The 26,496-nt window shown below is 43.0% G+C and overlaps 1 protein-coding gene across 1 annotated transcript; it reads left to right on the plus strand.

Annotated features, from left to right (window-relative positions):
- Positions 1-378: 378 nt before the first annotated feature.
- Positions 379-26,395, plus strand: mov10a (Mov10 RNA helicase a). The gene is made up of 22 exons (XM_076268835.1): positions 379-640; positions 899-1,004; positions 1,097-1,287; positions 1,767-2,008; positions 6,526-6,775; positions 7,788-7,928; positions 10,839-11,001; positions 11,717-11,868; positions 12,468-12,638; positions 13,507-13,654; positions 13,938-14,099; positions 17,917-18,020; positions 18,116-18,213; positions 18,711-18,809; positions 19,923-20,031; positions 20,869-20,986; positions 22,581-22,772; positions 23,052-23,114; positions 23,332-23,457; positions 24,304-24,392; positions 24,670-24,788; positions 25,128-26,395. The coding sequence occupies exons 1-22, from the start codon at positions 522-524 to the stop codon at positions 25,184-25,186; spliced, it is 3,021 nt and encodes a 1,006-aa protein (XP_076124950.1). The 5' UTR covers positions 379-521; the 3' UTR covers positions 25,187-26,395.
- The last annotated feature ends 101 nt before the right edge of the window (positions 26,396-26,496 follow it).

Below are 26,496 nucleotides of genomic sequence, written 5' to 3' on the forward strand. Positions count from 1 at the left end.
ATAATTAGCTGATATATGTAATTTCAAATTGACAAAATTACAATATTTCAAATGAAAATATAGGCCTAATGTTTTTACAGTGGAAAGTAACCTGTGGAGAGCTTGTTATGTAATAAGTAGTATGGCAGTAAGGCAGTATGTACAAATTCGTATTTTTCTATGAGTGGTGTTTCAGGACACTTCTTTCCCACACTTTGCAGGGGAGTCATCAGGAACACTAAACAGATCTTTATATCGAACAGTAGCATAAAGTCGTGGGCCTGGACAGCCCATAAGGTTTTGTATTCAAATATTTCTCTAGTTTGTTATATGATGATCTCTACCTTACTTTCGTTTCGTCAAAACAGGAGTACTTTTGCGACGGTTCGCAATGTCTATGGTCTAAATGGGAGAGCGGAACTGTAGTAGCCTGCCACAGTTCGTCTGAGAGCATGTGAATTGGGCACAGGGGGTCCAAATCAAATCGTCAAACTAATTTCGTGCATGTTTACAACATTTAGCCTACATCGCCGTGTATCGTCATGCCTTCCCTGAAAGCGCTGCTAGAGACGGGACTGGACTTTGTAGAATTCTTGGGAGAGAGGAAGTCGAAAACAAATAGAAATGAACTGAAGGATATTTACAATTTGGAATTCAAAAGGTGCTTTCGATCACTTTGTCATGTTGTTTTTGCGTATGATACTTTTATTAGACGAGACAGGTTGATCTGATCTGGTTGTGTAGGTAGCCTACCCCATAAGTAGCCTTCGGGTTAGGGAAGTGAAACTAGTCATAACAGCCGCAGCGTACCGTGCAGCAGCTTCAGTCCTCGGCAAACAAATGTAGGCCTAGCCTACTGATCAAATGTTATTTTTTTTAAAATATGCAGTAAGTCATTTAGGCTATGTACTATTTGTAGGAATGGAGCCAAAGATCACAAGTTCTCCAGTGTTGTCTACGCCTTACAGAAAAACAGCAAAGCCACCATAAAACAAGACAAAATATATTTAAATGTAAAACCTCAGGTAAGACATAAAAATAAAATAAAAAACTCAGCAGCCTGTATGGGCAGTGTCTGTGTGAGAATGATGGTTTTATCCTGCTCGGTCTTTATAAGGTGAGAGTGTACTACTGTGACCAGTGGAGGAGACCAGCCAAGCCAGATGGGAGGGCTGCAGATAATGGGACAAGTGCACCACTGTCTTCCCCTCTCTCCACCCGTGCCACCTCTCCCTCTATGATGAACCCTGTCCTGACACCTAAGAAGAAGCTGGCCAAAGAAGTAGTTAACAAACTCAAGATGAACAGGTATGTCTGAGATCTGTAAAAAGGTATCGCAGTATGTTGCACTAGTGTTTTAAACAGTCTTGTAGATGATGACGTGTCTGAACAAAAACATGTTTATCAGGGATGCAAACACCTTGTTTATCAGGGATGCAAACACCTTGTTCTCACCGTTTAGATGCCAAAATAGGTCACTTTTTCATTCCTCACCTGTTTTTATTCCTGGTTTATTTTCTACTTGAGTGTGGGCTGCTGGGTGGGTGGAGTAAAAAAGTGATGCGTCTACTCATGGCAAGTGACAAAGCTGTTTTCTTCTGACCTTGAGAATTCAGGTCATCTCCAATTTTGGAGCCGTGTCTGGACTTGATCTGTCCCTACTAGCCCAAGCCTTCGGTTCTTGTCCCAATGTGGGCCAGATCATAGCCTACGCAGGTACGATCTGTACCTGAAGTTGTACGCCCTCTGAGAACAATGGGTACAATGGCTGCTCTTTGTCTCTATAGGGCAAAGTTGATCTCTGACAAAGGTGGCATCCAGATCTCCTCAGATCCAGTGGCAAACAATGGCAGGATTCACCTCAACATCCAGCAACTTGAAAATGTTGTCGTTGTCAAGTTCCACATTCAAAACATGGCGACAAATTCCATCTATTTCAACTACTACACTGCACTCCACCGGATCCGCTGTTTCACTCTGGTGGATGAGAAAAGAGTCACCCGGGTCTCTCCCCTCCTTCTCTGCCCAGGTAAGGCAGCCGACGGACACCTGCACAGGTGTGAAAGTATTCCTCTCTCTCACACTGGCCTGTGACTGGTTACTGTGACTTTCTATGTGATTTTAGAAATCGTATGGAAGGTAAATGGTACCATGTCATATCATATGAAACGACTAAATGATCTGAGGAAATGACGATTCTCTTGTCTTTATTAATGTTTGGCAGTCTGCTGTTTAATGTCTACTGTTTTACTCTAAATGAACTCCAGAAATCAATGCATGAGCTGGCAGAAGAGAAGGTCATTCTCCACACTCATTTGTGTCATCTGTCACTTGGTGACAGGTGTGTTCTCAACTGTGGTAAAGAGATTAGATAATAACCGGAAATTATTAACTAGATTGAATTCAGTGTTCTTGGTGACCAGTTTTCTAAATAAGCCTGACCTTATTCCTGGCACCTTTGATTATAGATTGAAGCAGTGATATCATGTGAATGTGAAAAGAGCTTACTGTGATACAAGTGAGGAGTCCGGTAATGACCAATGATGGACTTCGTCTGTCTGGCCTTGTAGCACAGGGGTGTGTTATATCTTCCCTTCTATTCTCCATACACAAATGAGACAGTGTAACAGCAAAGACGTCTCCCCCAGAAAATATGCGGATTACATGGCCTTGGTTATCTGCCTACAGATATCAACAGCTCTCCCTACTCTTAGCACATGGACAACCTTGCCACCTGGTTTGATACCAGCTGCCTTGACCTTGGTCAGACCAAGGAGATGTGTCTTAGAGGGAGGACAGAAGAAGACCTCTTTTCAAGCCAGTTATCATGAAAGGCAAGAAGTGGAACAGCTCCCTCAATATAAATATCTGGGAACAACCATTGACACCAGAATCACCTTTCAGACCAATGCAGACTAAATTTGTTTTAAAAAAAAATAAGGCAGCAGCTCCCGTTTCTCAGGAAACTGAGGTGTCAACACCAGCAAACCTACCCTGGCCATAGGGTGTTCTCTTATTTAATATCCTCTCCTGGTTTGAAAACTTTTAAAGGTGCCATGTGAAGGAATTGAGGTAAAAATATCCAAAAAAATGAGCTACACGCATCAAAAGAATGAGAAGAAATAAGGGTGATGTCATTTAAAAAATTGTAACAAGGTATAGTGCTGCAGAGATATCAACCTGAATTAGCATGCTAAATTACTAGCCACAGCCCGACAGGTGTCATAATACCAGTTTCGGCCATGGGAGGCAGTATGCAGGCAACATAACCGCCAGCCAAACTGCAATTGACCTCTCCAGAATAAGTCCCGCCTCCGTAACTTCCGTATCCATCCAACTTCCGGGCGTGGATTGTCTATGGGAAATAACATGGCGTTTCGAAATATCATACCGGTAAAACATCTGTAGGTAGCGAAGTTGAAAAAGCTGGTGGGCAGATTGGCCTACACACTTCTGCCATATAGTTTCCACTGGATTTTTTGATTGTCGGTGCCGTTTAAGTAGTATACTATAGACGGAAGTTAGGAGGCGGGATATATTCTGGAGAAGTCTATACACGTTTCTCGGTTGTTACTCTAGGGTAGACCAACTCACTTTCTGGAGGTATACTGCCCCCATCTTTTATGGAATGTGGAGTATGAATTGATTTTTTGGCGGACATTACACATGGCACCTTTAAGTTAAAGACAGGAACAAGCTGACTCAGTCGATCACCAATGCCAGCAAGATCACTAGAGATGATCTTGGACTTGGATTTGTTTTAAATGCAACTCCAGAACCTATATGGTCGGTCCATGACCAAGAAGGCAACTTGGGTCTATAATGACCCCACTCACCCCCTTCACTCATCATTGCAGCTGTTGCCATCTGGTAGGGGACTCAAGGTCCCACTAGCCAGCAAAATGGGTACAAAAGACACATTTCCATTCAATGTAAATTGAATGGGCAAGAAAGTTTTCTTTTCTTCTCTTCTGTTATCTTAAAAACAAACAAAGCACATGTTAAAATTCCTCAGAGTGCTCATGGCATAGACACACATCAGTGTTTCCCATACATTGACTTATTTGTGGCAGCCCACCACAATATCAACATTGACCACCACACAATGATTTTCCAGGTTGTACTAAATTGTGCTTAAATCTGGTTAGCATCATAACCACGCTGTGCTAATTTGTTAAAACTGTTGTATTCAAGTTAATTCTGCAAACCACAAATGGAATTCAATTCTATGGGAAACACTGCACATGTAATGGTCAAAAGCAATTAGCCTATTGATATTTCATGTATCACCAAAATGCACACCTTTCATCACATACTGTGCATTCTGCAGCTCAAAGTAAGTATACTGTGATGATTGAAAGTACAGTGCTTTACTCTTTCTGTCAAATTCTGTAAATTTGTCTTTGTTGGTCCTCTGGCTGTCTAGTCAAGAGTGTGCACTCCAAAAATGGTGTTTGTACAAAGTCCCCTCTGGCTCTGTAAAAGGGAAACAAATGTAGTAGCTCACACCAAGCTATAAACAATCAACGTGTTGCTTCAGAAATATGAAAGGGATGTGTGATTGGCTGTTGAGCTTGGGGTACAAAATTATGGATTTGTTCAAGAAGTTCTCAGGCAGAGTCAGTAATCAGTCAGAGAGCTTTATTCATGGCACTGGAGACTCACGTCTTGTCGCTAACAGGCGTTGTCTGAAGATACAATACAAAGTATTCATCTCTTATACCCCTTGTCAAACTTAACATCTCCATTTGTGGTATGTCAACCATTTTATGACTTCATTATTACCTACCCCAACAACTATACCCACAAGGATGTATCCCCTAACAACCGACATCTGTGGCATTCCATCAAGATTGACCTGACCCGAGTAAATAAGGCAAGAGACTGCTTTCTGTGGGCCTGATGGCTTGAAATCTTAGGCCCATATACTGTAGTAACCGCATGCATTGAAAAACACCAGAGATCCACAGAATGCTAGTCACAGATCATCATCTCAGTTTCTGCCTACTTGTACATTTCCATGAATAACTTTGCACACAATCCAGACCAAAAGTATAAATGAACAAATATAGATCAGTATATTCATGGGTTTCATCAGGTCCCTTTCCACAGGTGTATAAAATCAAGCACCTTAATTATCAATGCAGACTGTATGGTGCTTGATTAATACACCTGTGGAAAGGGACCTGATGAAACCCATGAATACAGCATACCTGTCAACATTCCAAAAACGGGAGATTTTTTTTTCGGGGGGGGTCAGTGTTTATACCGGATCTGTGTTTGCATATTTAATACGTTTTATACACGTGTTTCAACACTGCATTTCGGTCGTTGCTTTTACCTTACCATTACCTTACGCATGCCAGTTATGTATCCACCAGCTGCCTGCCTGCAGCCTACTTCCAAAACTCCAAAGCTGCTTGCGGTCAGATTTGGTTCCGAGGGAACAAGTTCAGTGTATCAACAACACTCAATAACAGTTTATGTGATGTGTTAATCAATTAAATTTCTCAACAATTTTTCAACAGCTAGTTCTGGAGTAGGCCATTTAACTAGCCCGCTGTGTGTGTACGACGAGACTCGGGCTGCGCAGTTGGCACCCGCTTCCTTATTTGGATTTTGGGTTGCCAGGTTTTAGCCTATGACAAAACGGTTGAAGTGATCGTGTATGTTTAGGGTGTATTTTATACACAGTCTGGCAACCTGAATGGATCAATGATTTTAAAATGAAGTTTGATGGCCATGCAAATTACGGGAGTTTTCCGGGAGAAATAACAAAACGGGAGGGTACTGGGAGATGACCTTGAAATACGGGAGAAACCCGGGAAAAACGTGAGTGTTGACAGGTATGATATACAGGCACTGGTTCCCAAAGACTGGGTCGGGTCGCAGGAGATTTTATTTGGGTCGCCAGCACAATTTATGTTGTGTGATAGGCCTAACTCATACCATTTAGCCAGGAAAGCTAACAGTTTTCTATTAGGATCTAGTTTGTTAACTACAGTCACGGCCCTCTGTGCAATTTTGCATTTAGAATAGCTCTGAAACTGGGGATCGAACGAGTCGCAGAGGGGACGGCATGGACATCTCACTCGCAAAATGAAACATTTCTGTGGGGCGCCTGCCATGGACCTCGCAGTTGCAAAATGCAAGGGACATGAATCAGCCTTTTTGCACGAACATTAACGGACACCAGCTCTTCAGCTTGACCGATTAAAATCTGTGCTGTTAACTAAAGCAGACATCCGTATACCGGACATGGCTATTCAATTTGCATCGCATGGGTTGGGGCATAGAAAAGTTTGAGAAGCTGTGGCCTAAAACAACATTGGTGGTTGCATGTTTGCTCTGAAATGAAATGGGTCGCGATGGTCTGTCATGTTTAAAACGTGGGTCTCCAGAAAAAAAGTTTACCTTTTAAGGTAAAATTTCTTCCCACAAGCTCAAATATCAACAGCCTTTTAGAGTCGTGGCGTGAATCTTCACACACATTTCCGCATCTCATCCACAGATAACACTCTTGCCCGCCTTGCCTCTCCCCCGCAGGTGACAGCTACGTGGTGGAGATGCACTACCAGCTACACCACTATGGCCACTTCCCTGCCTCCATGTACTTTGAGTTCTGCGCAGACCCACCCACCTCCTCCAAGCCCTTCTGCGTCGTCAGGGAGCTGGAGGCTGTGGCCATGACCCAGCTGGCCGTAGAACTGGGACCCATAGCCCCCTACAGCCCCAGACAGGGGGGCAAGCTCCAGGCTGTGTTCACAGTGGTGGAGGAGGGAGAGCCTCCAGAGAGGTGGGTTTACACTTAGTTACATTTAGCCTTTTAGCACAAAACTAAAAAACTTTTAACAAAATTTTAGACAACTTTTATCCAAAGTGACTTACAAAAAGCTACAATGCAGAGGAGACCTTACAGTAGGTAGGAATTAATCAGTCAATACTAGAGGATGGGCGTGTGTTGAAGGTATAAGTACTGGGGTAATACGCTAGACTGGCACATCCGGGAACTTTGCTGCACGTCCCCGTCCCCTTTTCGGGGGAGTTCGGACCACTTGGATTGAATGGAAACCTAAGGAGCTGCATCCATGTGGTAGGTGCTTGCTTTCTCCCTGAAAAAGGGGCGTGTTGCAGAGAAATGACGATACACCGGTTGTGTGAATAGGGGTTTACACAGAGCTGAGACTGGTGTGGAGACGCCTACCACTGCTGCTGCTGCTGGGTGCAGCTTAGAGCAGAGTACCATAACCTTCAGTGACTGAGCCAGACCTGGGTCAGGTCCGCTCCATATTGATCTTGTTACATGGAATCATCTTCAGTTTAAACACGCTATAGACAGCATTGCCTTTTTTTTTAAAAAACACACAAAAAGACAAGATAATGGGGCCAGATGAACTTTGAAGTGAATTTGAAGTGAATAATCACACACCCAGAAAAAGGTCATTAGATTTTTTGTCAGACACAAGTATCATCTTTTACTGGTGCCCTTGGGCTACTATTTAATCTTACTCTTACATCCCAAAATGGAGCTTTTCTTCTTGTGGCTTCTTATTCTCATAGTACAGCATGCACCATAATTTGGAGTTGAGTTCCTGTGAAATTTTTAATGTGCGATTGTAGAAGGAGCTTTCGTTATCTCGAGTAGTAATGAGGTTATTTTTTTTATCACATTTGCAATATTAATTTAGGTAATTAGGAAACATATTGGCCTCCGCTGTTTCAATTTGGTTTTAAGTATTCATGGCGAAAAAAAAAAAAATCCTGTCATGCTTGACTAATTCCACATTTTTTTTTTCGCTATTAAACAGTTTTGTCACCCACTCGCTGAAAAGCGTTGTGAAGCTGAAGGAATACCAATACCCGAAATACCTTAAGGACTTGGCCAAGCAGAGACTGGAGGATTCGGAGTATCTGTCTCCTGCTGCCAGACAGCAACTCCCAGTGGTGAGGTGAGGGCACCACACAGGCCTCTTCAGCAGACACACACACACACACACTTCAAAAAAAGCAAGCAGATTTTAAAGGTAAGAAGCTCAAGCCTAGAAAGAGATGGGGTGTACAAATGATCTGCTATTATATACAGCAATGTAATGAGTCAAAATCACAGCCATATAGAAGTAGAACTGAATAAAATTGATTAGTTGTATTATAGTTAGATTAGATTAAATTAGATTCAACTTCTTTTTCTTTGTCATTAGATTCAACTTCTTTGTCATTTGTGAGTACAAGTACAAAGACAACGAAAAGCAGAAAAGTACAATGTGATCTACAAAGTATAGGCAGGTGGTGCATAGATAGGACAAAAATATAGTGCACTGTAGACAGTAGTATACAGTTGGATTATAGAAGGTGGTTTACAGTAATATAAATTAAATATAAATATGTGCAGTGTATTACCTTATAAGAGCAGAATAAATAGGCTATGTAAGATGAACAATGTACCGGTATGAACAACTTGTACAGATATATGCAATGTAGTAGTAGTACCATTATAATAGTAGTAAGAATAATATAGATGCAGTGTATTAACAGAATATATTATAAGAAATATACAATATATACAGTATGTACAGCTATGTGCAGTGTGGTAAGAGTATCATTGAAGTGCAGAAACAGTAACATAATAGTAGTAATAATAAGTATGTGCAAGATGAATAGTATGAAGAGCAGTAAAATATGGCAATGCATAAGTGTAATTACAGTATGTATATTTGTAAATAAATAGAAAACTATGGGTGGGATAGTGTTTATTTCGGGGCGGGGCGGGGGGGGGCTGTTGATGGGCAAAAGTCCTCCTTGTTGTCCCTATCAAGGTTGCCATGGTCATGGACACCTCAACAGGCACAGGCAAGGAGGCATCGGGTGGGGGCAGGGACGGAGCGGGGGGAGGGCTTAGTTGGTTGGTTGTCACCGGGATGCAGAGTTAGAGTTCAGTAGGGTGACAGCCGCAGGGAGGAAGCTTCCTCTGAACCTGCTGGTTCGGGTGCGGAGAGACCTGTAACGCCTCTCGGAGGGGAGTGGGGTGAACAGTCTTTGATGATGCTGCGCGTCTTACGCAAGCATCGCTTGCCCTGGATGGCCTCGATGGAGGGGAGTGAGGAACCTGTGATGCGTTGCGCAGTTTTCACCACCCTCTGCAGTGCTTTCCGGTCGGACACAGTTGGTGAGGAAGCTCTCGATGGTGCAGCGGTAGAAGTTCACCAGGATCTGAGGAGACAGGTGGACCCTCTTTAGTCTCATCAGAAAGAAAAGACACTGGTGAGCCTTCTTGATCAGGGTAGAGGTGTTGAGGGGCCAAGAAAGGTCCTCAGAGATGTGGACACTCAGAAACTTGAAGCTGGTGACACTCTCCACCTTAGTCTCGTTGATGAGAATAGGGGTGTGTGTGTGTGCTAGCTATAGACTTCCTGAAGTCCACAATGAGCTCTTTGGTCTTCTTGGTGTTGAGAGCCAGGTTGTTGTCGGTGCACCACAATGTTAGGTGCTGGACTTCCTTCCTGTAGGCCGTCTCATCGTTGTTGCTGATGAGACCAACCACCATAGTGTCGTCTGCAAACTTGACAATGGTGTTAGAGCCATGTACAGGTGTGCAGTCGTAAGTGAAGAGGGAGTAAAGGAGAGGGCTCAGCACACATCCCCGTGGTATGCCGGTGTTCAGGGTGATGTTGAGATGAGGAGGTGTGGTTACCTAACCTAACAGATTGAGGTCTGTTGGCGGTATTGATGTTTGAGTTTGGTGATCAGTTTGAAGGGGATGATGGTGTTGAATGCTGAACTGAAGGCAATGAACAACATTCTCACATAGGTGTTGCTATTGTCAAGGTGGGACAGGTCAGAGTGAAGTGCTGTAGAGATGGCATCCACTGTGCTCCTGTTCTGACGGAAGGTGAATTGGAAGGGGTCCAGTAAGGTTGGTAAGCAGGTCTTGAGGTAGGCCTAGTTCACTCTTTGTTGCTCTTGCTATTTTGCTCTTACTTTTAGGAACACTTTTGAATAAGGTTGCCAAACACAATGCAATTGCTCTGAGAGAACATGTCCTGAGTTGACTTACATATAAAATTGCCTCATAATAGACAACACAGCCAGAGGTAAAATGAAGGTGATTTGACTTAGTGGCATTTGTGATTAATCTAAATAAAAAATCCTCACACTATGGGTGCCGTAATTCCCATCGCACTGAGTGAATTACTGTAATTTATGGGGCCATAACACTTAGGGCCGGCGTGATTTCCCCCACCCCCCACCGCCCTTAGGCCCTCGCTCTATGACATGTCAATAGAATTAATAAGAGGAGAAGGACCCTTAGCAGCTCCAGGCTCCTCAAGTGGAAAAAAGACATTAAATTATGTTAAACTATCCATGACTGGGGGGTTGTCAACAGTATTACAATGAATGGGACCACAGTGAATGGCTGGCAGCCGCCTAGCGCAAAGCGGTCTTTATGAAACATTATGGGAAGTTAACCATGGAAACCCTATTTAAAGGCAGCTGAGGATAGGACTGCATGAGAAATAGAGTCGTGTCATAAAGTGTGGCAAAGCGTCTTTGGGCACTGCACCTCTGGCACATAATCACACATTCGACTAACGTGGAGTTACTGAGAATCTAATTGATTGTCCTGTTGGACCATGAGCAAGATGAAAAACAGGACAGAGACACCATCCATAATGCCCTACTGTGCCTCCTGTACAGGCCATTTATATCAAGGCCTTTCTTTACCCATGTACAGTCACTTTGTACTGCATGTGTGAAACATGGGCTGGTCACCTGTGCTGTGTGGCCACCTTCGACGCATAGCCTTCTCATAACCTCACTGGGTTGTTGATTTGGTTGTTTGTTTGTTTGTTTGGTGTTGTCAGGGGTGTGCTGGACTCGCCTCTGTGCATGAAGAGCTACTCCAGGCGCTTCCACCTGCTGCTGCATCTAGAGGAGATCCAGATGGAGGTGGACATTAAGAAGTACGACATGCACGCCCAGACCATGACCCAAGATAAGAGCAACAAAAAGCTCCTCAACCTTAAAGTAAGAGACCGCTCGCCCTTTCCATTTAGTCCTTTAAAGGCAGGAAGAAGAGAGTGTAATAGATTTATAGATCTGTGCCTGAAAAGACTAAATTAAACCTACTGAAAACGCATGCTGTTTTTCTATGGACCCTTTCAAGAGAGTTCCATTATCAGCATCATAGTTGGCCCCACAAGACTTCCTTTTTAACATTCCATATGTTATCTTAATGCAGAGGAAGTAGATTGGGGCCCAAATAGAACGTTCAAGCATTGTTTTTGTTTTTATTGTTGAAAGGGTCTATTGGACCAGCGGTACAAAAGCAATGAAGTGGGAATAAATCAAGAAATGTTTTTTTTTTTTATACAAATAATCCTTTGTCAGAATATTTGTGATGGGATTTGCATCTGTTGAAATTAATGTAACGCTTAAATGAACATGTGTCAAAAATCGAAGAACCACAGTTGAATAAACTGTTGAATAATAGTACTGTTGCCAACCCACATTCCCCTGTGACTCAACTCTGTTTATATGCAGTGGACCATTAAAACATTTCAGATGCATTTTGTATTGCTGTTTTATAAATAATTATTTTGTTATATCCATGACAGAGTTTGTGTTTGGAGTAAATCATTTTAAGCTTTCAAGCAAATAGAAAAAAAGACTAGTGTTAATAAAAGCTGAGCCAGGCCGTGTTCTGCAGTGAAACGTGCCTCTGTATCTGCTCCTCCCTCAGGTGCCCGGCGTGGCAGAGAACAGGCCGTCAGTCTTAAGAGGGGACCACCTCAAGGTCTCCAAGACTGGTGACACGTCGCAGCCACTCACCGTCTACAAGGGCTATGTGCATCGCGTGGAGCTGGATAACGTCAAACTGGGCTTCTCCAAGAAGTGCGTATATGACACACACACACACACACACATGTTACTGATGCACACACACTCAGAGCTTATGATGGGAGCAGGGTGTGTTATGTTTGGTAAAATTACAGGGTTTTATTGGACTCATTCATCACAACTGATCAGTCTTTAAACTGCAGCAGAATATAGTAAATGAAGACATTTTCTGAATACATTAACATTGACAGGCAAATACAGGTCTAATTGATTGAGAAGAGGGATTAATGTAAGCTTAATTACAGGGTTTGGAGGACTCACTACCTAGAGTCTACATTTTAGGACTGTGGTTAAACCTGGGCAATAAACGTTTCCTTAAAAGTAAATTGATATTATTGATAAATGTGCCATTCATTCTTCACCACTGACTGGCATGACTCCCAGCATTAAACTTTACTGCAGAGTTGATGCTAAAGCTTCCACCTGCTGTCCATAAGTAAATCCAAAATATGCTTTACATCTGTGATATTAAAACAGTTGTATGCCTCTGCTACCATCCACATTGCAGTGTACTTTGTAATCAGAATGGCATGTTTCAAAAGGTCTGCCATGCTACAGTTGCTAAAGCTCCAGTTTCGTTGTGTTGTTTACAGACTAGTGCAGAGCTTCATCAGTAACATGAAGTTTGAAGTGGAGTTCACCCTCAACCGCTTCCCTCTGAAGCTGCAGCATCGAGCGGTGGAGCTGGCCACTCAGCACAAGCTCGAGAACGTGTTGTTCCCCCAGGACTCCAAAGCCACTCAAATCCCCCCGCCTCGCCTCCGGTGAGTAGGCCACAGACTGCCCTATGTGTCCTTAGCCTCAGAAACGCACACGCTGGGAGAGAGATGCCTTAATATGGGAGTCATAAACTCCCCCCCACACACACACACACACACACACTCAAGTGCTTTGGAACCTGAGAAGAATTATTTTGGAAATATGATAATGAAAGTGTTTCATACAGTACACAGCCATTTTTTATTTTATTTGATCTACCGATGTTTGTGTTGCTGGATGAACATTATGTGTACTCTTGCTGCACTACACTGTTGGTGCAGAAATGCACTGACAATCACACATACAAAGAGATGTTTTTTTATCTTCTTTCTTTCTTTTCTCTCTTTCTTTCTTTCTCTCACTCACTCACACACACACACACACACACACACACACACACACACACACACACACACACACACAGAGACACCGGTGGCACTCCTGTCTCAATCCATGTTAATGACTTTGGGGACTGGCTGTTCTGTTCTGCCGCACACACTGGCCTCTCACCCAGTGACTGTCACCCGGAGACTATCACTGGGTCTGCCCCGGCCTCCTCCTCTCTGGACCGAGGATGGAAATCTATATTCTTATCACAGGCCAGTGGCTCTCCGCAGTGCCTGAGAGAAAATCAACTGACAGATGTGATAAAGCTATGAATACATTCTCGCAGATAGTTCAATTACCACGCTCACAGGTTTTACAACGCTAGATTGTCGTCCCTCAGATCTCAGCACTCTCCAGATGAACCTTTTTTTATGAAACACTAACACTTTGGAATTGATGGTTTGATACTTCGTTAAGTTTTAATTGGTATTTACTGCAAATTGAAATGATGCAAAAAATTTACGGGGGGCGGGTTTTGTCCTCTAGGTTTTTCAACCGTGACTTGGAGAGCAACCCCGAGCAGAATGCCGCTATCCAGTGGATTGTCGCGGGAGGCTCCATACCGGCTCCGTACTTGGTGTTCGGCCCCCCAGGGACCGGAAAAACCGTCACTTTAGTGGAGGCCATCAATCAGGTTTGGGAACTCTTTGTCTGTTTTTTGGCTGCTTGTGCTCATCCTCTGATTCAGACAAGAGCACTACACATTGCACTACAGTGCACTATGCATAGCGAAGGATCTATTCTGTGTTAACCTTTGTCCTCCATGGGAATTTCTACTACAAGCTAAAGCTGAACTAAATAAAACAGAAACCTCCAACAATGCAAATAACCAACAATATCAAATAATTGATCAGCCACATCCAGGATCCACACAGGACGGCAAGATATTTTCTTTGTTTGTCTGTCCTCTGTTGTAGATATGCAAGTCGGACCCGTTCACCCATGTAGTGGCCTGCGCCCCGTCTAACAGTGCCTCTGACCTGCTGTGTGAGCGCCTCATGGGCTACGTGGACGCCCACCAGCTCTTCCGCCTCTACGCCGGCACCCGTGACCCCAAGACGGTACCCCCCAAACTACTGGTGAGAGTGACACACCAAAGACGCCCCCCTCCCCACACACCCCCAGGACTAGCCATTTCACAGAGGCTGGTCCAGAGCTCAAACAGCCTTGCTTTATTATCCTGTCCCTGATTAGCCTCCATGTCACTCCCCCCTCCGAAGTAAACCACAATTATGGACACCCTTCCGTAGACTGGTGTCTCATGACTGATTGACTCATGACAGCAGGATATGATGAAGTGCCTCGTCTAAGGACTGTTTTGTGAGGTAGTACTTCCTAGTTCCCCATTTTATATGCGGGCATTGCTCTTCGATTGACAGATGTGATGTGGTTGTAATTTAGTTAGTGTTGTACCCTGATATCGATGAAGGCTGCACTTCCTGTTGATTGCTTCCATGGTGAATTGAACCAGAGCAGCATTTGTTTAGAAACGCCATCTTTCAAACTCCACGCTTCTCTTGCATGATGGAGGTGGTTCCCACTTCTCTATGATCGACCCCATTATCTCATCGGAACAAGGCAGGAAGTGAAGTGGCTGAGTCAGTATTTTCACACCGCTCTGGGGCTTTCTGAAAAATACGACGTGAAGCACCGGCCATTTGAAATAATACTCCTGACCCTTGCTGGACCGCTTCATGCCCGAGTGCCTGAAACACAACTCTTATGACCACTTCCTTTTTCAGAGAGGTCCACAGTCTAGCACTTAAACAGACATGAACCCGATGGCTGCAGTTCACCTTTTTAGGGGTGTCAGGGAAAACGGGTTGTGCTCAATTCTCAGAATCCCGTCTTGAACATTAGTTACCATGGATAAGCCATTAGCAGAGACAAGCTCGGCAATGGAGAGAAGAATTAAGAATAATATTCCTCAGGTTTAATTTTATATGCATTGAACCACAAGGAGTGACAAACAAAAAGCATATTAAAGGGAAAAAAAACTAAGCAGTTTATGCACATTAATCCTATGTGTGCATTTATTTGTTATACTGATGGCTTACAATTTGCATGCAGTGTAAATTACAACTAATAAACCAATTAAATTCTAAGAAACCACTCAGTCATATTCTAGTGCTAGAAGTAGCATTAGAGATAAACCGATATAGAATTTTAGGGCCGATAACGATAACCGATATTTATTGGTTTGTTGTGGCCGATACCGATACGATAACCGATAATATTACTCTTGAAAATTTTATTGCAGTAATTTTACCTACCACCAAATGATGGACAGAACTCATAATAGTCCTCAATAGTGCGGCAGTCAACAACATAACAGTAGCCTAGCCCTACAGCAGCGTTTCTCAAACTGTGGGTCGCGACCCACTACTGGGTCGCGGAGACATGCCAGATGGGGCGCAAACTGACGTGAAAAACAGGAGTTTTTTTTTATTTATTTTTTCTATCTGTAGCCTGGGCCCAGGTAGCACCCGATGCGCAATGGACGCACTGTGTTATTCATAGGGAAGCGCTCGTGTCAAGGCAGCTTAGTTGTCCCGACATCCATGAGATTTTGAACGTTGTTGTGAGAGTGGTGAATTTCACCAAAACCCGGCTCTTAAAAGCGTGTCTATTCTCCGCACTTTGCGAAGAGATGGTAGCTGACCAAAAGGCTGTACTGTTTCACAGCGAGGCAAGGTGGCTTTCCCGAGGTAAAGTGCGTGTTTGAGCTCCGAGTCACCTCTTCTTGGAAGAAGGGCGCATGTTTGAATCTGCAAGCACGTTCACTAATGAACATTCTTGACAAAGCTGGCCTATCTTAGCGATATATTTGATATAGGCCTATCTTAGCGATACATTTGAGTTAAATGTCCAGTTACAAGGCAAAGACAAACACCTACCTCACCTAGCAAATAAGATTACTGCATTCACCAAAAAAACTTGAGTAGGCCTATGGGACAGGCGCCTCGATCGCGACAGCCTATGCCTTTGAGATTTCTGAGCGAAATCGCTGAAACGTCTGATTGGGAGGCACTCTTGTGATCCCATGTATTAAACAGTAGGCCTACATCACATCCCTGCAAAGTTTATTTCAAATTTCCCAACCAGCAGTGCAGTATGACTGGATTATAGATCCATTTAATGCAGCATGTTGGCATTTCATTGAATATATTATATTATATAATAATAAATAAATACATAACACACATATTTCTGTTTTCTAGCAACATATTAGGAAGCATAGGCCAATGCTGTAAAATGGCCTATGCTTCCTAATATGTTGCTGGAAAACAGAAATATGTGTGTTATGTATTTATTTATTATTATATCTGCAGCACCAGCTGCTTTTAACTCTGATGAAGAGGATATATTTAGAACTTGTCATTATTTCAATAAATTTGACAATTTTAAGCTTGACCTAGCCTACCACTTTCTTAGAGTGATGAGGGATAGGTGGGGCTCGAGAATGCCCCCTTGATCAAAGTGGGGAATGAAAAAAAAAAGTTTTAGAACCACTGATCTAGTTTGTTAACTACCACAGTCACGAGTTGGGTCGCGATAGTCTATCATTTTTAAAAAGTGGGTCCCCAGAAAAAAAGTTTGAGAAACACTGCCCTACAGTATGTGTGGCTCCTTTAAGTGAACCTGACATCAGTGAATTGCGAGTGAGTGGCTAGAGAGTATGAATCGTTTTAATTTAGGACTAAACGCTCATAAACGGCTCAGCTGGGAATAAACTACAGTATAGTGACCAAATCAGAGTTTGTGAGGGAAACTTATGTTTAGTTTCAACTGAATAAAGCTGCAACTCCTCAGACTGTATCTTATGTCCGTCTACTCTGTTGCGCACAACCTGCTGCAGCAGAAATGAAAGGGGTTAGCCCCGAAGGTTTTAATAACTTATTATGATGACCTGTCTGGAACTGAAGCAGGAATGGTTAGCATATTTCTAGGTAGTAATACAAAACCCAAGCTAACGTAATGCAAATATAATACTAAAACACAACTTAGAACTAGGCCTACTTATGTACTCGTCCCACTAATGAGTTTGCTTATTTGTTTCCCCGATCAGCGCGGTAAAGTGCAAACACACCAGCACAAGACGGCTCTAGATAGGGCTGAGCTCCGCTCTGGTAAGGTTAAATGGCGGATCATTCACGAGACGATTTTGAAATGCACAGATTCCCAAATGAACGCAGATTTTGTTAGAGTGGTGAAATACATTCACACCGCCGACATTATATTGAGGAAAAAGTATAGCCAACCAAGCTCAAGTAGCTCAGTGTAGCCAGACGGACCTTATGTAGGCCTAAATTAGGACTTTAAAAAATATCGGCGCAAATTATCGGCCAGAATTCTGTTATCGGACTGATAATAATATTTTCATTTTTTCACTTATCGGCCAATAATATATCGGCCGCCGATATATCGTGCATCCCTAAGTAGCATCCATGACATGTTGGTTTGATACATGATTTATAATGGTGTTTACAAACGGAAGTTCGGGAGGAGCGTGACAGAATTTGCCACGCCTCCTTCTTCAATCAGTCAGGTTACTTATTCGCTGTCTACCTGCTGAAGTTGCAGCATCGATGTTACTCCGCTCGCAACCCACCACCTCCCCTTATGCCTTCCGTCTTCCATAGTTAAAGAATAAGGGGGTGTATGGCGGAATCCTGCCCGACTCCGGCACGATTCCACAAAGCACTTCAGGACCCTTGCCAGAGACTTCGCCAAACATGCTCTTCTATTATGCTTTTATGTTTTTATGCAAATTGTGGAATGTGAACTAGTAAACATGATGTATGCCTGTCAAGCCTGGGGTTGCGAATACTGTTGATGACCACCACACTGCCACAGCGTCCTGACTTGCACATGTCTCTCTCGCTCTCTCACTAGAAACACTGCAACTGGGACGCACACCAGGACTGTTTCGTCTTCCCCGCCAAAGAGACGATGATGAAATACAAGGTCATCGTCTCCACGCTGTTCACTGCAGGAAGGTAGGGCTAACTTTTGCGGTGTTGGATGTGTAGGTTGTGTTGCAACAGTGGCTACTCTGGGACACTCTTCAGCAAATGTCTTTTTGTGCATGCAGGCTCGTCTCTGGGGGAGTCCCTGTTGGCCACTTCACGCACATCTTTGTGGACGAGGCCGGACAAGCTGTAGAGCCAGAGTGTATCATTGGCATTGCAGGTAGAATACAGCACACTGGAAGACATGGTTACTATACCCACTATACATATCATACATTCATCACTTCAATGGGATTGCATTTGTTAAATTAATTAATTTCTTGATTAGTTACACGTGAGCATATTCATGTTATGTTAATTGCTGTTTTGGTACTAATGATGGTCCATTTTGGAGTGACTGGTGAAATGTTATGCTTTTACCAGTGCTCAGAGCCCCTACTGCTTGATATGCAAGTGAAGTAACATATGAAAGCAACAATGGAAGATGCCATTTATATTGTAGTATGTGTAGTCAATAACCGCTGACAGTGATCCAAAAAATGGTTTATTTACAAAGATATACAGAGTGTTTCCTCAGTACATGTCCCTGTGCCTACATGCGCTTCCTTTTGAGTTGTAGCACGTAGAGCATGTCCCTTATGGAATTGCCAATGTGTGTGTGTGTGTGTGTGTGTGTGTGTGTGTGTGTGTGTGTGTGTGTGTGTGTGTTCCTGCCAGGCTTGCTGCATCCACAGAAAGGCCAGTTGGTGCTGGCAGGAGACCCTGAGCAGCTGGGGCCCATCCTGCGGTCCCCACTGGCTCTGCGGCACGGACTGGGTAAGACTCCCCTCCCTTCCCCTGCACACACTGCACATGACACAGCACAACACAGCACAGCACAACACCTAAAACACAACACAGCACAACACCTAAAACACAACACAACACCTAAAACACAGCACAGCACAACACCTAAAACACAACACAGCACAACACCTAAAACACAACACAGCACAACACCTAAAACACAACACAGCACAACACCTAAAACACAACACAGCACACACCTAAAACACAACACAACACAGCACACACCTAAAACACAACACAACACAGCACACACTTAAAACACAACACAGCACACCCCTAAAACACAACACAACACAGCACACACCTAAAACACAACACAACACAGCACACACCTAAAACACAACACAACACAGCACACACCTAAAACACAACACAACACAGCACACACCTAAAACACAACACAACACAGCACACACCTAAAACACAACACAACACAGCACACACCTAAAACACAACACAGCACACCCCTAAAACACAACACAACACAGCACACACCTAAAACACAACACAACACAGCACACACCTAAAACACAACACAGCACACACCTAAAACACAACACAACACAGCACACCCCTAAAACACAACACAACACAGCACACACCTAAAACACAACACAACACAGCACACATTTATTTTTAATGCTTATGTCCTGGTACTTTTGTTGCTACTGATTGGAGAAAGAATATGTGAATGGACGAGTGGGAGAGCGGTAGAAGCATTGGAATTAATTGGATTAATTGTGAACCGAGCCTTGCTTGCCCAAGAAAGCATTGGAAATACATTTTCCAATACATGTGCAGATGCATGTTCCTCTGTCTCTCTCTTATCTGCTAGTGTAGTGCACAACACCTAGATTGACAGTGGAGAAAAAAAAAATGAACAAGATCAATATTAATAGCTAAAGATACACTGAATACTCAGTCCGCCTGACAGACTGTTCTGTATGGCATGTTAAAGATCATCTCTTAAGTGTTTAATAATTAATCAGGCTGGGGAGCAGTGCTCCCTGTAGTCTTGGTGTGTGAAGAGTCGAGTGCTTCAGCGATGACCTTGTGGGTGTTCCTCGTCTTGTTCACCAGGCCTTTCTCTGCTGGAGAGGCTGATGAGAGATTGCCCGCTCTACCAGAAGAGCAAGGACGTACACCAGTACAACGGACGCTTCGTCACCAAGCTGCTGCGCAACTACAGGTGATGCGAAACACACACACACACACTTCAGGAAGCACCACTGACAGTAACAAGCTCACAGAGACAGAACCTATGAATTAGTGCAGAATTGATATGTATCGCTATGTACAGAATTTATACTGTATGTATCGATATGTACTGAAATGCACATGCACAAGCATGCATATAGACACTACAGGCACACATGCAAATGATGCCCATGCATACACATGCATATAGACACTCATCAGTGCACACATGCAAATGATGCCCATGTATACAAGTATAAGTCAGTAAGTATATATACTCTTTTGATCCCGTGAGGGAAATTTGGTCTCTGCATTTAACCCAATCCGTGAATTAGTGAAACACACACAGCACACAGTGAACACACAGTGAGGTGAAGCACACACTAATCCCGGCGCAGTGAGCTGCCTGCAACCACAGCGGCGCTCAGGGAGCAGTGAAGGGTTAGGTGCCTTGCTCAAGGGCACTTCAGCCGTGGCCCGCTGGTCGGGGCTCAAACCGGCAACCCTCCGGTTACAAGTCCAGAGTGCTAAACAGTGGGCCACGGCTGCATGCATATAGACACTCATCAGTGCATCTAAACCCTCATGTAAACATGAGCCCCTACATTCACTCACAGACCATTTCTTAAACATCTCCCATCTTTTGTGCTGTCCTATGTGACGTTGCTATTTTGCATTGCTTCATCTCTCTCCTCCATATCGCTCCCTCTTCCTTTTCCCTCCTCTCTCTCTCTCTCTCTTTCTCTCTCTCTCTCTCTCTCTCTCTCTCTCTCTCTCTCTCTCTCTCTCTCTCTCTCTCTCTCTCTCTCTGACAACCCATTCATCACAGATCCCACCCAGCCATCCTCAAGGTGCCTAATGAGCTTTTCTATGACAACGAGCTGCAGGTGTTTGCCAACAAAATGGACCGTGAAGCCTTCTGCAACTGGGACCACCTGCCTAAAAAGGTTTGTTCAAATGACTTACCAGCATACCCTGTGTGTAGGGGTATTGTGGTCATTTTCCATTGAAAAGGCCTATGTACCACTCTGCAGTACAACTCGGTTGTCCTATTACTGTGGGTTCATGTGCTCACCTGTGTGCAGGGACTTGCCCATTATGACACCTTTCTTCACATGCACACCAAGCATAATCTGATCCTACTGAACATTAGGAAAGTGTCACTGAAACACATAAAAAGCAATTAAGAAGCACTTAGGAAAGCGTCCCCACAACACAAGTTGACATGACTAATAATGACAGGACTAATTATTGGACGCCTGGGAAAGTGTTAAAAACCATAAACCCGAGAACATTAATCATCAAAACCTTAAATTGAGACCAACTGAAGTCATACATTATTTTTAAAGGTAACTGTAGCGGGAATTTCTACTAATATGATTAGTTGACTTTCTGATAAGGACTCTGATTGGCTCGTCAACATGTCACCCGTGACATCTTCGATGTCACAGCGTGTCTTCTTCGATCAGGTTTTCCAGAGTGCTATTTTGTTTTTTTCCAGAGTTATTGGTATTATAGTAAACAGCTAGTGTGGTTTTCCACAACAGTATAGGCGACTTATTTGTCTTCCATGGCTGAGAACCTATACAGGTGTGAAGAAGCATTACAGGCATAGGCTTGCATCAATGTCAGTTTGAACCAATGTTCATTCCTGCCAATTCTTTTTTTCTCCTAGTCGTGGCATTAAAACTATTGAATTCAGCTGCATGCATGTGTTTTGCCATATCAGTATTAGTCCTATCTAAGATTCAGGTCTGTGTGTGTGTGTGTGTGTGGGACATACAGCCTATTCTCTCTGTTAAACACACATCTCTGCAAGAGGAAGTAATTAACGTGAGCAGAAGTGTATTTAATAAGATTTCAATAAGCCACTACAAGTCCACATGGAATACTCATCCAGAGTTATCGTGGAAGTAATTAAATTTGCAGTTGAACTAAATAGCTGAATAAAAAAAACCAAAGCTAGATTCAGCAATTATCTCTTGACATGGACAATTTGTAAAAGCCGGATGGATGAAAGTGATTGATATAAACTAGTAGGAAATAATCAAAGCTATGGCCATACAGATGAATGTCTTGGTTCCCTTTCCCTGTAAGTCTCACTGATGTTGTTTACCCCTGGTAGTTTTACGGTGCTGTAGGTTTCTGGTATGGTAAAATAAGATGTGTCCGAATTAATCTTATTGATTGAGGTGTGGCTCAATTCTAGACAATGGGAAGATCATATCATGTTTTGAGACAACCACTGCACAGTTTGCCAGTAACACTGACTGTTTCAAAATATTTCTAAAGACTAAAGACATTTACCCAGTCTGTGGAATGCTTTGTGTTAATAGATTCAAAGCTCATAAAACAGATTTAAGCTCATTAAAAAGACATGTGCTTTACAGATCTTTTCACTTGACTGGTTGTAAATGTCTACATATAGAAGCTAATGTGTTTACATTTCCATATGGCACATGCTCAAAGTTCCCCTACAAAATATTATCCTAAGTTTAGTGCTGTGTGTGATTTGATTGATTGTGACTGATTGCACTGCAGGGGTTCCCTCTCGTATTCTGTGGGGTGATGGGCAAAGACGAAAGGGAGGCCAACAGCCCCTCCTTTTTCAACGTGACTGAGGTGGAGACCCTTATCAGCTACCTCACGAAGCTAATGGTCACCCAGGGCAAGAAGGGTATTCCCAAACTCAGCTCCAAGGACATCGGCATCATCGCCCCCTACAGGAAACAAGTAAAGAGACACACTTTTTTTTTTTTCTCGTCGTCCATAAAAATAAAAATAAAAAGATTTTACTGGATGTTCACAGCCCTGAGATGTTCTTTCAGTGGATGGAAGTTGCCAAGTTGAGCCTACGCAAAAACTTCAAAAAAAAGGATTCACCCCCCAACCCAATAACCTCTAGTTGTACATTGAGCAGGACAGAATGAATGGCAGGATCTCTGGTGGACAATGTTTTGATTTGCTTTGGGCACTTGGTCTGAATGAGTGGTGTGTTTGTATTTTGAAAAGGTGGAGAAAATTCGAAAGGCCCTCAGAACTGTGAAAGAGCTAAGCCAGTGGAGTGACATTAAGGTAGGTGCAGTGCAGTGTTGATGATGAAGAAATGTCATTAAAGGAGAGTTGTGTTCCTCAGCTTAAGGTGGTGGCCCAATACTGCCATTCAGAAACAAAGTAAAATGATGCAAAAATAAATAACCAAAGACACAAACAACATAATTTATAATGAACAAAACAGGGTAAAATAGGGTAATCTGAATGAGCATTATACTAAGCTATCCCACTGTTGTAGGTGGGCTCTGTGGAAGAGTTTCAGGGACAGGAGAGGATGGTCATCATGGTGTCCACTGTCCGCAGCAGCGTCAACTACGTCAAGATGGACCAAGACTTTAACATTGGCTTCCTCACCAACGAGAAGGTGACAGACTCTTTTCTTTAAATGATCATCAACCATGTAACATAATCACAAACTAGGCCTAGATATCAGCTGCTGCAAATTAAACTAACTGTATCGACCTAACCCCTAATCGATTTAGCAAGAAATTATCAATTGCCAATTTGATGATCATTTATAGTGGCCTGTTCAAATGATGCTGAACGATGTGTGGTCTGACATTACATTGCCCGACATGAATACAACTATAACTGTAGTGTGTATAGTGTACAGTTTCACTTTGCATCTCTATAGCTGCTAGTGCTTTTGTTTTTCACACATGGGCCATAGCTCACAGTCGACTGGTAACCACACAGTTCCTGCTTCACAGGAGGCGCCCCCTTACTTCATGTTGAAGTGTCCTTGAGCAAAGCACTGAGCCGCTGCAGCTAGCGCGCTGTTTGGAGCTGTGCTTGGCTGCCTTCACTGTCGGCACCTGACTGTATGTGGGAGGCCTTGGTTGTAAAGGGCCTTTGAGTGCTCAGAGGAGCTCCAGGAGTGCTATACAGCGCTGTGCTGTGAATTTATTTAGTTATCAGGCCTGTTCTACAGCAGAGGCCATAGAGAGCAGCTGCCTGCCTCCACACGGCACGCCTATGGGTTTAATATGCATAGCACAGCTTTACGATTCAACTCTTACTCTTAAACTCTTGACCTTACTCAGGGTCATGCAAGAGAATGCATCACAAACTAAAAGTGTAAATATGTAATTGTGCTGTTAAGTTTTGATACAGAACCTAGACTACTGAGCTGTGTGTTCGATATGTATGCTGGAACCATCTTAAAGCAAGTCATTTCTTCCCATTCTGAGACTTCAGTGTGTTTCCATAGAGATTTAATGTGGCAATGACCCGAGCCAAAGCCCTGCTGGTTGTGGTGGGAAACCCTGTTATACTCAAGAAGAATCCTACCTGGGAGAGGTGAAAGGACACATCTGCCATCTGTTTTCATTTTATTTTATTTAATGTAATACATCACATTATTTTTTAATGTTAATAAATCACATTATTTTTACAGTAACACGATTTTTTTAATTGGTGCTTTGAAAAACACAAAGGTGATATGAATAAATATAAATACCGGTAATCGAGAATAACCGTTTCACAGCACATTTCATAGATTTTTTGTCTCAGCTCATTGTATTATAATATTCGGTCAGAGAAACCTCATTACATCATGTGTGTGTGCTGTGTCCAGGTTTATTAAGTACTGTGAAGAGGAGGGAGGCTACACTGGCTTTGACTACAGTGATGCAGAGGGGGAGGAGGATGTGGTGGACAGACTCGCCGCCCTCCGCCTCAACCTGGAGTTTGACGGTAGGTGCTCTAAAGCTGAGGGCTGAATGTTTGATTATGGCCATCCATGTAGTGGTTATTGGACCACCCTCTGTGTCATTTGAAACTGAATAATGAAGAAATTAATATTTTGTCCATTTGGGTATGGGATAGTTGCCGGATTCTTAAGGTTATGTAGTAGAAGTAATGCATTATATGTGATATATGTTATTTAATATAAAATTATTTGATATTCAGATATTTATGTTATCTATTTTGCTAAGATTAATATTCCTTAAAGTTGCTTCAGAAAGATTCACTGGAAGCATGATTTAGTTTGTTGACTGTATATCTGCCGTGTCTGTGTAAATGTCTGTGCAGAGCTGGAGGAGAGTGCTGTCCAACAGCATGAACATCCTGAGTGGCGGAGTGAACAGTGATTGCCTGCATAGCAGCCACATCTGGCCCACATCCAGCCCAGATCCTTGCCAGACTCTGCATCGAACTGGGCTGGCTAACAAACTGCCCTCAGTTCCTGCCAAGACAATCAACCAGCCCGCTCACCCAATCCTCCGCTCAATACAACCGTTTAAGTAGAAAATGGTGTGCTGAAATCACACCATCCTTTTACTGTGATCATTAGTTTCCTTTAGTCTGAACCCGAAATCCAACATTAGCACTTTGAGTCATTTGGTCACTTAGAATCCACATGGACAAGTTCTGTTTCAATTTATATTTTTGCATATGCGCACTTCCCTGGGTTTTGCCCTTGTAGAAGGTACTGAAACAGGCATCCATGCTGTCTCCACGATCTCTGTGCTTAATGAAAACCAAAGACCAAAAACTGTTCATTTTTATTTCTGTCATATTTTCTTTTCCCTTTGGAATTACACCTTGTTAACATTATCGCTAGTCAGATTAGACATCCCAAACTTCCCCCACATAGTTGCTGTGGTCAGATTGCAACATGACTAAGTAGTGACTTATTGAAAAATGTTATATCTGAAGGCCTTTGGGGAACTATTCAAATTATGCAGATCATCTCTGCTACTTTACCATAGTTTGTTGTCCTTACATTATTATTACAGAAATTATTACAGATTATTTCAACAACATTTATGAATTACACATATTAATTTACAAAAAAGGACTGCAACTGAAAACCATGTCCTTCTCAGTGATGTTTTCCCGTTTCAATAATTCCAGGAGAGGCTTTCCACTAGGGATGTTTTTTCTTAACAATAAGAGAATACTTTACACCTTTCACGCTTGATAGCATCTGACTCTGGAATAGATATGAGACTCCTGTGTGGTGCTGAACACAACCAAATCAGGGCCTGTATCTGTCTCAAAACTGGCTGTCATCTGGTTTTAATAGTAAATGAGGCCCCAGCGTGACTGGCTGGGTCACCTGCACCAAACACCGGGGACTCGGGCTCGATTCCCACACCGTGGTCCACCCTGGATCCCACCCCGACCCTCTCACCCCCCCCCCCCCCATCACATTAAAGGCATTCAAAAAGCCCCCCCAAAATATATACTTTAATAGTAAATGGGATTGTTTTTTCATACCATTCCCGCAGTAAAAAAAGCTTTTGCTGTAATCAAACTGTAAAAGCAATAAAAAAAAAATGTGTGGATTCTGTGAACTGATTTGCTTTTCTAAAGGATTTCTTGACCATGAACAAACACAGGGTCAATCTGCTGAAGTATCACCATATTTGTTTAGTTTTTGCTGATGTAGTTTGAA

The sequence above is a fragment of the Alosa pseudoharengus genome, unplaced genomic scaffold (genome assembly GCF_046254945.1).
Source record: "Alosa pseudoharengus isolate Yale_2024_CS ecotype anadromous, Long Island Sound unplaced genomic scaffold, YU_APseudo_1.1 YU_APseudo_1.1_scf_5, whole genome shotgun sequence".
Taxonomy (NCBI): Eukaryota; Metazoa; Chordata; class Actinopteri; order Clupeiformes; family Clupeidae; genus Alosa; species Alosa pseudoharengus.